Raw genomic sequence first — 13,628 nt, forward strand, 5'->3', positions numbered from 1 at the left:
ACAAGAACAAAGAGAAGGCATAGAATGTTTCCAGGAGGAAAGATTGAGGGACCAATATGCCTATGGAATCAGTGATCCTGACCTACGTAGAGAGCTGTTTAAGTTCATGACATCCCCAGACAAGCTTTCAAACGCTACGAAACTATGCGTTCAAGTTGGAGAACCAGAACAAAGATGCAGTTCGAGCCCAAGAACATTGGCCTGAAGTTCTCTTAGCACAGTTCGCCAAACTAGAGAAGCAACTTGAAGAGATAAAGGGGTCCGGGTATAACAGTCGGCTAAGTTCAAGGAACCCACTCTCTAGTCAACAGCATAGTCAACGCAGACCAACACAAAGACACATGGAACATAGCCATCAAAACAGAATTCGACCAACAGCACCGCCGGGTCTTGTATGGTCAAGGACGAAGAGAGGATTCTTCCCATACACTGATGATGGATCACCAGTCTGCACCCAGTGCTGGGAAGTTGGACATGTAAGGCGTCACTGTCAGCAATTACCACAACTCACAGCTGAGGTTCAATCTGTGAGCAATAGTGAACCCATTGTTTCACAGCCAACCCACCAAGTAGAACAACGAACCAGTGAGCAACAAGCTGATGCAATGTACAATACAGATGCAAGTCACTCAATTCAAACATCGAGAAATAGAAACTTTAACTCTGGGCAGCCAAACAAGAACAGGCATAACAGAGTCCAGAGGCCAGACAGACAAAGAAGAAACTACAAGCATTTTAACCAGCCACAAAGACGATTTCGCTCACTGCTCCCTATCACACTTTCTACAGCTTCCCAGACATTATGTTTAGAGAAAGACAGACCACTTTGTATGGCCGATGGAACCAGCACGTTACAAACTGGAAAGATGTTTGTGGTTCCAGAAGACACTGACAAGAAACAATTGTTTCAGTTTTCAGAAACCTACTAGGCTAAACGCCCCGGGACGGGTCGTTTCAAGCTAGGGGCTCTGTAGTGGAGTGGATATCTTGTCAGAAAATACCGGCCACTCCGATATCCACGTGACCCTTCACCCTAGATGGCACCTTATGTCCGCGCATGACAAGGCAGACCAACGTGGGCACTGTCCATTCGACCGGCATCTCTGGTCGCTGTAATGTCCGTATGTTACTGGACCTAAGTCGTCTCCACTCCCTTTTGTGCTTGGTTCTACACCATGTGTTCACGTATGGCTGCAGGTCTTTAATGCATAATAAACAGTTGGAATCGTCCTACGAGTTCCTTTCATCATTTAAAATTTAGTTGTCTTCTGTGCCAAACCCACCACATATATATATATATATATATATAAATTAATCATCATGAATTGATTAATTTTTTAATTGATTTGTATATTGTTATCTAATATGACTAATTATGCAAAAGTTCAACTTGAGTACAGAGGCGTAGATCCAAAAAGTTCAGTGGAAAGAGGGGAGCTAGTGGGACGATGATAGTTTGTTGATACAAGCGTGCCCAATTTATCTTCGGCTTATCACGATTGTTCATATTTAATTTTTATCATTAGGGCCTACTTGCGAATGTTAATTTGTTAGTCTTATTGCAGAATTCTGTGAATAGGCCTACATAAATATTTATGTGCGCTCTTGTAATAAAACAAATCATGCATCAATGAGTGTAATGTACAGATCATGTCCAAATAATAGCCCACTGTGGCCGAAGTGTAGTGCGGTTAGCCTGAGCACGAGATAAGCATAAGTGACCCAGGAATGGTCACTCGACAGTCCAAGAGGATGAGTGAGCAGTTGGCAAGGAATGAACGCGTGAGTAAATGACTTTGTCGAATAGAGAACGCGCTGGTTTGTAGGCTATAATAATGTGCCTATTGTTTGTCCCACGGAAACATAATACCCCCGCCTCCCTTGTGCCATTCATCAGAGCCGTCATCTTAATTGTGACGTCGTAGGCCAGTGCAAGAAAAGGTCACATCTCAAGCTTAATTTATCTCGACAAGGCCCAGGCACTTCCGGTGCGACAGAAAAACAACACACTTCACTATCAAAGTTGGCACTGAAGACAGATAACAAAGAAATGGAGACGAAGGTACTGAAAACAACATAGAACATGTCATTTCGAGGATTAGAATACAATCGATTTATCTCTCGAGCTCTATGTTTGTAATACTAAAATGATACTTAAAATGTTGAGAAATTCAGGTTCACCAATTTCCTTTATCTATTTGGGCCCCGCGATGACCTGCTGACCACTGTCAAAACAAAAACGCAAGCTTAAAGGGTATGGCCATATCTCGAGGTCCTCAAGGCTCACAAAAACACTCCTTCAGAGAACAGTACCAGAACCATGAAAGAATGGACGGGCCTGTCATTGAAAGAGATTCTAAGTAAAAGTAGCCTAAATTTCCCCTTTCAGACCTTGCGATCTAAAGGGCAGATGATGTTAAGGTCATCTGTTTCTTTGGCCAACGGTTAACGAGCAGGGTGTCATGTGGCCAATGCAACGACCGACTGCCTTTACAGCTAAAGTCAGGTCACCAATTAGAGTTGGGTGGACTCTGGGGCGCCCCGAAAATACCGAGATTAAAAATTCCAGTCTTCACCTATATTCGAACCCAGGACCCCAGGCTTGGAAGCCAAGCTATTAACCACTCTCCCACCAAGCACCCTGATAAAAAATTATATTCCAGGCAAAAAGACAAAGCAATGAAAAAAAAAGGCAGTCGACTGATCATGTGTGGCATCCCAACGGTTCAACAGATGAACTGAATCAACTGCTATCAACTACATCTCTCTAAACAAATTCTGCGTTGAAATGCTTAGGGAGTGGACAGTAAGCTAGTACCCGGTACAGGCTAACTGATCAGAAACCATATATTAGGTAGTCAAGCTCTCTGACCAGCACTGTCCTAAATTAAAAGCAATCTTTAATTTAAAAATGAACATTGAATTGACTTACAAATATTTTGTAGTATAAGAGGAAGTTTTTATTTTCCGAAATTAAAAAAAAACATTAAAAACACGAACAAAGAATCCCTGATGAATTAAACCTTTGAACAAAATATTTTAAAAGTAGTGAATTTTGTTCAGATTATTCTTTTAGTTTATTTAAGACTAAATAAAACGTCTTATAGCTTCAAATAGTGCAAAAATAACAAACGCAGCAAAATATCCAGCAAATTAAAATTTTAGATCTAGGTTTATCAATATATATTTCCGTTTAATAAAAAAATATTAATACAAAATTAAACACAAAATGTAATGAAGATTTAGATCTATGTGGTTAACAAAAAAAAAAAACAACGCGGATTTTTCTTTCCATATCTGACAACCACTTGGAGCGTCCTGTCTTCTCCGCACTGCCACGCGTCTTTCTGTCTTGACCGTCTTGTCCTCTCTGGTCATCGCCTCACATACCGTAGCGAAAAACAAACACCCCCGCCCCCCCCCCACACACACACGCTCTCACCTCGTCATCATGTGTAAGCTCTTCAGTTCTCACATCGAGCACAAATCACTGGCTCTGGCCCCCCACCTCACGTCCAGAGCCAAGTGTCCCCGAGTGGTCACCAGTGCCAGACAACTGCCTGTGCCGAAGAGGAGCAACTTAAGATGCTAAATATATTCCACTAGCATTCCAAGGGAGACAAACCAGGCCTAACAAGAGCCCAGCCTGGTGGACCGTAGCGCGGTGGAGCTCATTTCTAACATATTTATATGCATTGGAGTGTTGGTGTTTTTTAATCCGTGAAATTATACTATGGATAATTTGGTATTCAAATGGATACAATTTCACACAACTTGTCACTAATAAATAGATCTAGTAAGTTATAGGTTTAGTTTGTGAAATGGGGAATATCTATTAAATTTGACAATTTTCACCACGTCGCTTAAAATAACTTATCTTTAGTTGTAGGTAAGCATTTGGTTCTGTCTCTATGTAAAGTCTAATGTTCTTCATTCTTTCAACATAATGTATCACAAGAGTGACTATGTACTACTTTTTTCTTTCCACTATCCGAAGTCTAAAGTACTTTGCGTTTGAGCTTGTTTTTTTTTTTGTTGTTGTTTTTGTGTTAAAAAAACAATATTAGTTTCAATAAACAAAACAATTAGTGGGATATGTGGCAGAGAGGCTAAGTATGCTAAAAGATGAGCTTGGCTATGTATCAAGGGGGCTCGGGGTTCGACACCCAACTCCAGAAGAGTTGTGTTTACTGGGCACCTAAAGGCAGCACGGAAAGCCTTCTCCCAGATACCCACTTCCTCTTCCCCAATGGTTCACAAATGAGATCGGACAAAGCGCTCTGAGATTTACAAAAGCATGAAAGTTGCAATATATAAAAGCAATTAAAAAATCACTTCTTTAAAAGCTTTTAACACGTGGCGCACGACCTCAAAACTAGAGTTGTATGTCATGATGGGAGTAGTCGACTAGGGTTCAACTCCACAACCTCCTTTTTTTTCCACATACGTCACATGACCACAAACGCCTCTTTTCATCTATAGGTAGAAACAAAATAATAATTAATTAACATTTTAAAAAGAAACAACTACATATTTCTTGCTCCTATCTTATTTTAACATATTATTTTTTTAAATAACGTTTGTCCATCGGAATTTAGATCTGATTCCTGTAACCATGAGGTACACTCTGTCTGTCGCGTTTAGGACACAAAAACTCAAAATATTATGAAATCTATACACATACATACCTACCATAATTTCATATAAGTTTTTAAACTACAGTATTGGGGACTGTCACAATTAAATAGAAACACATATGTCATTCCTTCTAGTGTGTGTGTTAATTTTGGATATTTAAGCCCCAATTTACATTCAAATACAGAAAAGAGAAAGCGATATTGATCAATTTGGGGATGATATAATAGCCAGGTAACCTAAAGAAACATAAGGGAATGTAATTGGTATATTAGGAAAGATTTTTAAAATAAATACACAAACAGAACTATGACAAGGACACGAGATAAAAAGTTCCAAGTTGCTTGCTAAATAATACTTAATTCCTTTGCTCTACACGCGAACGAGCTTTGAATTTTGATGTCATATTCCTTTTCAAATACATAGCTTCTTATAGTTTGTACACCAGGACTTTTGAAATATCTAATGCTTTTTAAATACTTCTCCATAGATGCAAATCTTGATATTTATAGGAGCGATTCGCTCTCAGTGCGACTGACACGCAGAATGTATGTGTAGGTTATATACAAACTGCCATTACCTAATTTTAAATTGCATTCACAAAATATTTAAATAGACTTTCATATCGTTACTTTCTTTTCTCATCAGATGGGGGGGGGGGCGAGTCGAAAAGGATCCATGCATTCGTAGCCTCTTTCTGTCATCTTTGTTTCCCTTTGAACGAGAATGTATTATGTAGCAGTATTGTAGCTCCTTATTGAATCCTAACGGCGTCCCTGTCAGTTTCTGAATACGAAACTAAATGCTTTGTCTTAAAAAAGAGCTTCTTCTTGTGTGCACTGACCTTTATTTTTCTCACACATGTGTTTAGTCATTGGAAAGAAGAAGTTCAAGGGCCAAAAGTGTTTCAATCTAAAAGAGAAACAAGAAAGTCAAATAATTACAAATGACATTTTCCCATGTTTAAATGAAAATCACTTAGAAACAGATTTCTATTCTTTGTAAATCAAAAAGGCGATAAAATTTATTTTTTTTCTTTATTTGTTATTCTTATAAAGCTTTTATCAACTCACTTTGTATGTCTGTCGGTCTGTCTGTCTGGTAAAAGGTTTGTACACGTTATTTCTACAAAACCCAATCTCGGATGAAGCTGAAATTTTGCACACTTTTTTTCTTTTACCTGAAAAACAAAAGTTAATAATAAAAACAAAACAAAACAATCAGTTTATTAACTTTTGGTAATTGATTTTTTTGTTTCGTATCTCGAAAAAGGGAAAGAAAGTGTACTTGACTGTTGTGGTGATACAAGTTAAACTAGTACTCTTTATATTTTACAGAGAGAAAATTTGGAAATTAGAAATAGATAACTATAAAACTTTCAATTTTTATAAGCATTTCTCTGGCAGTGTGGCTAGTATGTTGGCTTGAGGAGGCTTGAGGCCTAGAGTTCGAATAAAGGTCATTCAACTTTTTGTTTACAAATACATTTGAAAAGCGATCACGGTAAAATTCACACAGATACTCCCTTCTTTCTCTCCCCCCCCCCCCTTTTCCCAACTCTTCCAGTGATTGTATCCTAGTCTAGTGAGAAATCCAAAAGCAGGATATTACGCTAAACAAAACCAATTGTTAAAATTATTTATAATCGCACAGATTTATAATTGTTAGTCTAGATCTATTTTAAATGCAATTACATGATTGATCCAAACTAATTAATACAACCACGCTTAATATATTTTTTTTTCTTGTTTGTAAAGCTAACATGCAATTTGGTTTGGTCATGAAGGTGTTTGAAAAAAGTGTATGTCTTGCCAGCCTTAGTATCGTGACTTTCTTTTTTCTTCCATTGTTCCAGACACAAACATCTAATCTAGCTCAATAACTAATTAGCATTAATTGTGGGTAAAGTGGGGAAAGTTTATTATACTTGCCATATGATATCGTAGTTAAAAATACTCTCACATACTTTACATTTCACAGAGGGTTTCATGAAACACAAAGTGTTCAGAGTCTCTACATTGTCAAACTAAGAAGACTAAATACAATTAATCAGTAATGAATCTGAATTAGCCGTTTTTTTTGCGGCTAAAAATAAAATTTTAGTTTTGTCCTACAAGTCCTACATAATTCCTCGAAACAAAACACCTCTTGTATCTAAATAATAAGCATAATAATAAACCATTGAGCGAGGGGTTTAACTCAATGTTATTTGATGTGTTATGAAAGTGTGTAATGATTACGGGCTCTAACTTTCTTTTTTACATTTTTTTTCCAATGTAATTAATTGATGATTGTGTTGTTAAGATTGATAAGATTGTTAAGTTTGAAATTCTTGATATTTTTTTTTAGACCTTACTTTTTTTCACATTCATCTATCCCTTAGTCTTAGTCTGTTGAACCATTGGGGCACCACATACGATCTGTAGATCCTCTTTCTTCATTCCTCAAATCTTTTGCCTTGGGTAGAATTTCTTCCATGACAGGATTCGTTTATGTTGTATTCTCATCTCTTTCAGTCTTAGCGTTGAACGTTCACATCTATGAAGGAGTACAGTCATCAGATGCCATAATGCTCAGTCAAAAGCTTTTTATGACTCTATGAAACTGTGTACCTCATGTTTTTTTGGTGTTGAGGCATTTTTCGCTAAACAATCTTAGGTCAACTAATCGTTAGATAGTGCTTCTACCTGCAGCTGAATCCTGTCTGTTCTTCAGATTGAACTTCTCTTTGGCTTTCCTTTGAAGTGTGTTGACCATTATTCTAAGCATCATCTTGCTCGTTTTACTGATCAGACTTATCTTTCTCTAGTTTTGGAATTGTCTCAAGTCTCTTTTATTGTGCAGTGGACTAAAAAAAACGAATGGGTACATTTTTTTTTTATTTGTTTTTTCTTCCCAAATTTTTTAACCAATTTTCCTCAACATTTTGTTGTAAGTGGCCTGGGGTACCTCCAGGATTAAAAGGATGAAAGTAGCAAATAAAAATAAGGATGTAGATGAATTAGACATTGTATGGTACAGTTACCCGCTTCCTTAAACCTCCTCTCTTCTCCATACCGATTTCTTTGATATAAATTAGGTAACAAGGGCTTTGAATTATTTATTACTTTTCCTTTCTTTACAAGTCTAAAGAAGTTATTTGTCATTCGTCCTCCAGTTTTCCTATGCCACTTGAACCCCGAGGAGGTCAATCAAAATGACATTTGATGCATTTTTAATGACGAGATTAATCCAAATAGATCTTTTCAAATAAGAAATTCAATAACACTAGAAGTTCTTTTCAAAATACCCAGCTTTTCTTTGTGTTATTTTTAAATATATTTCTTGTTCAAACTAAAAATATTTTTAAAGTTTTTTTGTTTTTGTTTTCCTTTTCTGTGAGAAAGGAACTTAATAATAAATGGAATCAATAGTATGAATATAGTGGACAATGGAGTTGAAAATATGATAATCAATTATAAATAGATCACAATGCATAATAAGCGGCGAATTCACATCTTTGTTATAAAAAAAATGTTGACTCTGAGTGAATGAGACTGTTTTAATTGACGTCAGCCATAGTACAATGTTCAGTATATTTCTATATATCAGTGTCTACCTGGGTACATAAGAACAGTTAATATTTTTTATTCATAAAAAGCTATTCAGATATTTTTAAAAAAATGTTGACATGTCTCGTGGTCTATTTATATTTCAATGCAGCTCTTTGGTCAGTACATTGTCTTTTGTTGTTTGTCTCATCTGTTAGAACATCTTGGGGCTTATAGCAACCATGGAACAGTTTCTTAAGAATGAGGCATATGATGTTTAAATGTGTACATTTACAATAGTATAGAAGTAAACATAAGTGTGTAGATTTACAAAAGTGTGCAGATTTGCACACGTGTGTAGATTTACATAAGTGTGTAGGTTTAAAACTGTCTATCTAGCACAGGGGTTCGATTGACGATTTGCGAGGGGTCGCCTAAGACCATTGAAAATATGGATTGTTATTGTCTATTCTTCTATTGCTGTATGTGTGTGTGTGTGTGGGGGGGGGGTCGCGGCAGAGTGGGGGATTGCAAAAAGGGGTCGCCGAGCATAAAAGGTTGAGAACCGCTGATCTAGCATGACAACGTGACCAGATATTTAAATAATAATTAATGAACAATGTTGATTTATTAAATGTTATTTATAGTTGACCTCTTTAGTAACCTTTGAGCGCGTTCGTGATTATGTTATTGCGTTTGTATTTGCGTAGATCAGTGATTCCCAAAGTGGACTATGTAGACCCCCCGGTGTCTACGAAGACTTTTCATGGGGTCTACGAAAGTGAAAAAATAAATTGGGTGGCTATGAGATGTCCATTGGGGTCTACGATGATGGATTTCCTTTCATTTCATTTGTGACTTTAATTTTCACTCCCATTAATGTAATTATTTCCTACACTAATATATAACTTGTGCCTCAGTTAATTCTATAAATATTTATACTGCTATTCAAACGAAAAATTGTTGCATTAATTTCAATACTTATTCAAATATCTTAATTGTGTCTACATGTAAGTTATGTTTAACAACAAGAAATGTAAATTGTACACCGTTGATTATTTAAAATTGGGATAGATTCCTTCCTTGTCACAAGCGCTTGACTAAGTGCCTTTTTAAGACGATTTGAAACCTTTTACGCTGGATGATAATTTGAGACGATGCCACACTGATAAAAAGATAAAGGTTTGAAAAAAATCAAGTTCAGAATAGACCCACAAAATCTCTCTTCGACATCATTTAGAGAACTCAGAGAAGATGATGGTTAGTGAACGTCTTACCATCTCTCTTTACTTCTAGCCAAATACGGAGAACACTTAGGGTAAAACATTGATTTTACCGGCCGTTGAAGTAGTTTTAAAAACTTGTTTTACACAAACCTACATCTAATATTAAACGAATTTCTTTAAGCAACAATACAATTCAAGGGCATATCGGTGGTATAAGTTATAACATTAAAAGCTTCTTATATAATTCTTTGAAATCGACATCTACAATTTGGGATCAGCGGTCTAGCAGGCTCTGACAGGATGTAGCGCTGTTGTTTTTTTTACTGCTAACTGCCTAAGGGTTGCTAGCTCCTTATTTTTCCTCAGGGAGGACTCACAAAACCTTTCCGATGTTTGGGTATTTCTGTAAGGCAGCAGAGGTTTGAATTCTACTAGGTGGGTAGAAAGCCAAGGCTAATGAGTTCCGCCTGTCCAAAGCTGACTGGTTTGGGCGCCAGTTACTCGCCTTCGCCTCTTCTACTGTTAGTGAAAACAATTTTTGCGGACCCAATATTTGAGCCACACATGAAAGATCAAGAAATACAAGAGAAACTGATCTTTGTAAAAACGTTTACAATAATACCTAAAGCAAATTAATTAATTAATATTTAATGTTTCAAGGACTACTTCATAGAACAACAAATTCCTATAGGAAACATAATATCCGTAGCAACGGATGATGAGCCTACAAAAAAAACAAACAAACATTTCCAGTGTGTTTGATGATTTCAGAAATATATATTTTGTTATTTTAATTGGTGTTAACATTTAAATTGTATAAATACAAATGACATCTGTATAACTTTAAGTTACTTTTTCACTCTTTAACTCACTACAGCTAGAAATTAGTTTTAAAAAATGTTGATGAATTTGCTACAAGTTAAGCAGGTGGTCTACCGAAAATCAGAAACCATGGCAAGGAGTCTACGAGACAAAAAAGTTTGGGACCCACTGGTGTAGATGAAGATTTGACTAGTTTGATAAAAACACCTTGCTGCATCGCCTTACACGTGGTGTACTCACCCTATCTTTCAAGTAAAGGTCAAACTGCTCGTGTGAAGCCCGTGTGTGTGAGCGTCTGTTTAGGTTTAAGTATGTGTGAATGTATTCAGCAATGACAGGTAAAATTCTAAAGTTGACAGACGTGAGCTAAATGTCGTGATCAGAGTTGTATTTCACTCGGAAATATTTCCATCATTTGTTTTTTTTTGTTAGCATTAAAATTGAGTTAGCATTGGATGTGTGTGTGTGTGTGTGTTTGTTTTTTCTTCAGCTGAGATATACAATAAAAAACATAACATATATACAATAGAAAACATAACATATATACAATAGAAAACATAACATATATACAATAGAAAACATAACATATATACAATAGAAAACATAACATATATACAATAGAAAACATAACATATATACAATAGAAAACGTAACATATATACAACAGAAAACATAACATATATACAATAGAAAACATAACATATATACAATAGAAAACATAACATATATACTTGAAATGACATCAAATTCCTCTCTGTCCTTTTCACTTACCCCCCCCCCATCTTTCTCCTTCTCCTCTCTCCCTCCCTCCCTGTCTCTCTCCCTCCCTCGCTCTTTCTTTCTACCTCTCTCTCTCTCTTTCCTTTCCCGTATCTGTTTCCCTAGCTATTAATCTTCAGTCCATATCTCCTGTTACATTCTTCACAATTGTGATCATAAATAAAACAATCACAAGAGTGTGGGGGCTGATACATCTGGAAAAACAATCTTTTCAATAAACATTTTTATGTATAAATAAATACAACAACAACATCAAAAAACAATTTTAGTATTAGTGGAGTACCGAATACTACTTTTTTTTCCCAGTAGAAGATTACATTGCCAATAACACATAAGACAAAACCGTAAGTTGCATGTTTTCACAACCATTAAGGTTAACATTGTTCAGAAATTGTTCAAACTTGATGATCATTATTTGTCTATTGTCCTCTGTTGTAGACAAATGTATGTACACGTGTGTTATATATCCCAAACAATGCCGAAGTCCTTGAAAATGGAATTCTTTCGAAAGTAACTGTCTTAAGTTTCTATGGAAGTCCAAAAATTCCGAGAAACATAACACTAATTGTTTTTATTGGTGCGTATACCAGCTGACAAACATACATTCCTATTGTAACTGTTTTTATACACAACAGAGTGTACGTAGAACTGGGCTAATCGACGCTAAAAAGGTAAAAAAAAATAAAGACTGCTTTTGGCATACGTGTCCTGCCCAGCGTAATTGTCGGACCATAAGGGGGGTCCATCTATACCGTCCATACCGGCGTTCGCAAGGACATCGCTGTTTGTGGTCTACACTGTCGATATTTTTTCCCTCAAATCACATTTCCTAATATATATGATCTTTTTTTTGTATGAAAAATATAACTTTTAATGTGGAAAACAAAACATTTAATATATTCAGTTCAACATTTGAATGGAGACATGTATGTACATACAGAAGTACAGTTTTGTCAATAAACCAGCCATAGTTGAGTAGGCACCCAGCACCCTTGCACTCCAGCATCACATCACTCCAGCACCCTTGCACTCCAGCATCACATCACTCCAGCACCCTTGCACTCCAGCATCACATTACCCCAGCACCCTTGCACTCCAGCATCACATCACTCCAGCACCCTTGCACTCCAGCATCACATCACTCCAGCACCCTTGCACTCCAGCATCACATTACCCCAGCACCCTTGCACTCCAGCCTCACATCACTCCAGCACCCTTGCACTCCAGCATCACATCACCCCAGCACCCTTGCACTCCAGCATCACATCACCCCAGCGCCCTTGCACTCCAGCATCACATCACCCCAGCACCCTTGCACTCCAGCATCACATCACCCCAGCGCCCTTGCACTCCAGCATCACATCACCCCAGCGCCCTTGCACTCCAGCATCACATCACCCCAGCACCCTTGCACTCCAGCATCACATCACCCCAGCGCCCTTGCACTCCAGCATCACATCACCCCAGCGCCCTTGCACTCCAGCATCACATCAGCCCAGCGCCCTTGCACTGCAGCATCACATCACCCCAGCACCCTTGCACTCCAGCATCACATCACCCCAGCGCCCTTGCACTCCAGCATCACATCACCCCAGCACCCTTGCACTCCAGCATCACATCACCCCAGCGCCCTTGCACTCCAGCATCACATCACCCCAGCGCCCTTGCACTCCAGCATCACATCACCCCAGCACCCTTGCACTCCAGCATCACATCACCCCAGCGCCCTTGCACTCCAGCATCACATCACCCCAGCGCCCTTGCACTCCAGCATCACATCACCCCAACACCCTTGCACTCCAGCATCACATCACCCCAGCACCCTTGCACTCCAGCATCACATCACCCCAGCGCCCTTGCACTCCAGCATCACATCACCCCAGCGCCCTTGCACTCCAGCATCACATCACCCCAGCGCCCTTGCACTCCAGCATCACATCACCCCAGCGCCCTTGCACTCCAGCATCACATCACCCCAGCACCCTTGCACTCCAGCATCACATCACCCCAGCACCCTTGCACTCCAGCATCACATCACCCCAGCGCCCTTGCACTCCAGCATCACATCACCCCAGCGCCCTTGCACTCCAGCATCACATCACCACAGCGCCCTTGCACTCCAGCATCACATCACCCCAGCACCCTTGCACTCCAGCATCACATCACCCCAGCGCCCCTACGACGAAAGAGATGAAATGAGACTTTTGACTCCAAACTTCTAAAGCTAGCAAGTTCTCTAAGATCTAGATTTGTCATCAAACGTCTTGCAAAACAGTGGAAAGTTCATTTGGGGCATGCGCACAGTGATACAAAGTTTGGCGCTACTCAAACTCTATATTAACAATTATAGTGAAAGACTGTTAATTAACAAAGAAATGTTAACATTTATCGCATAAGTAAATTGAACGATTTTAATTTGCTTTTTTTTTCTTGATGGAAATAATTTATGTTTTACTGGGATTTTGTTTTATCATTAAATCCTGCGAGCATTTTTCATGCTTGCGCATGTCAGCATCAAATGTAAAAAAAAACTATTTTCATATTGTCACATAGAAATTGTATATTGTCTCAGAGAAATTACATATTGTCTCAGAGAAATTGCATATTATCCCAGAGAAATTGCATATTATCTCAG

General features: G+C 38.2%; 2 protein-coding genes across 3 annotated transcripts in view; both read left to right on the top strand.

Moving 5' to 3' along the window:
• The first annotated feature begins 1,728 nt into the window (after window positions 1-1,728).
• LOC129926237 (mucin-2-like) lies at window positions 1,729-13,215 on the top strand. The gene is made up of 2 exons (XM_056028832.1): window positions 1,729-1,782; window positions 11,965-13,215. The coding sequence occupies exons 1-2, from the start codon at window positions 1,729-1,731 to the stop codon at window positions 13,213-13,215; spliced, it is 1,305 nt and encodes a 434-aa protein (XP_055884807.1).
• Window positions 3,614-13,628, top strand: part of LOC106065568 (somatostatin receptor type 2-like) — a 129,357-nt gene continuing 119,342 nt past the window's right edge. Inside the window, exon 1 of one of the 2 annotated variants that reach the window (XM_056028359.1) lies at window positions 3,614-3,889. The gene's annotated coding sequence lies outside the window, so the exon portion shown is untranslated. The remainder of the gene's footprint in view (window positions 3,890-13,628) is intronic. The other variant, XM_056028357.1, reaches the window with a different exon arrangement.

This window comes from Biomphalaria glabrata, chromosome 5, assembly GCF_947242115.1.
Source record: "Biomphalaria glabrata chromosome 5, xgBioGlab47.1, whole genome shotgun sequence".
Classification (NCBI taxonomy): Eukaryota; Metazoa; Mollusca; class Gastropoda; family Planorbidae; genus Biomphalaria; species Biomphalaria glabrata.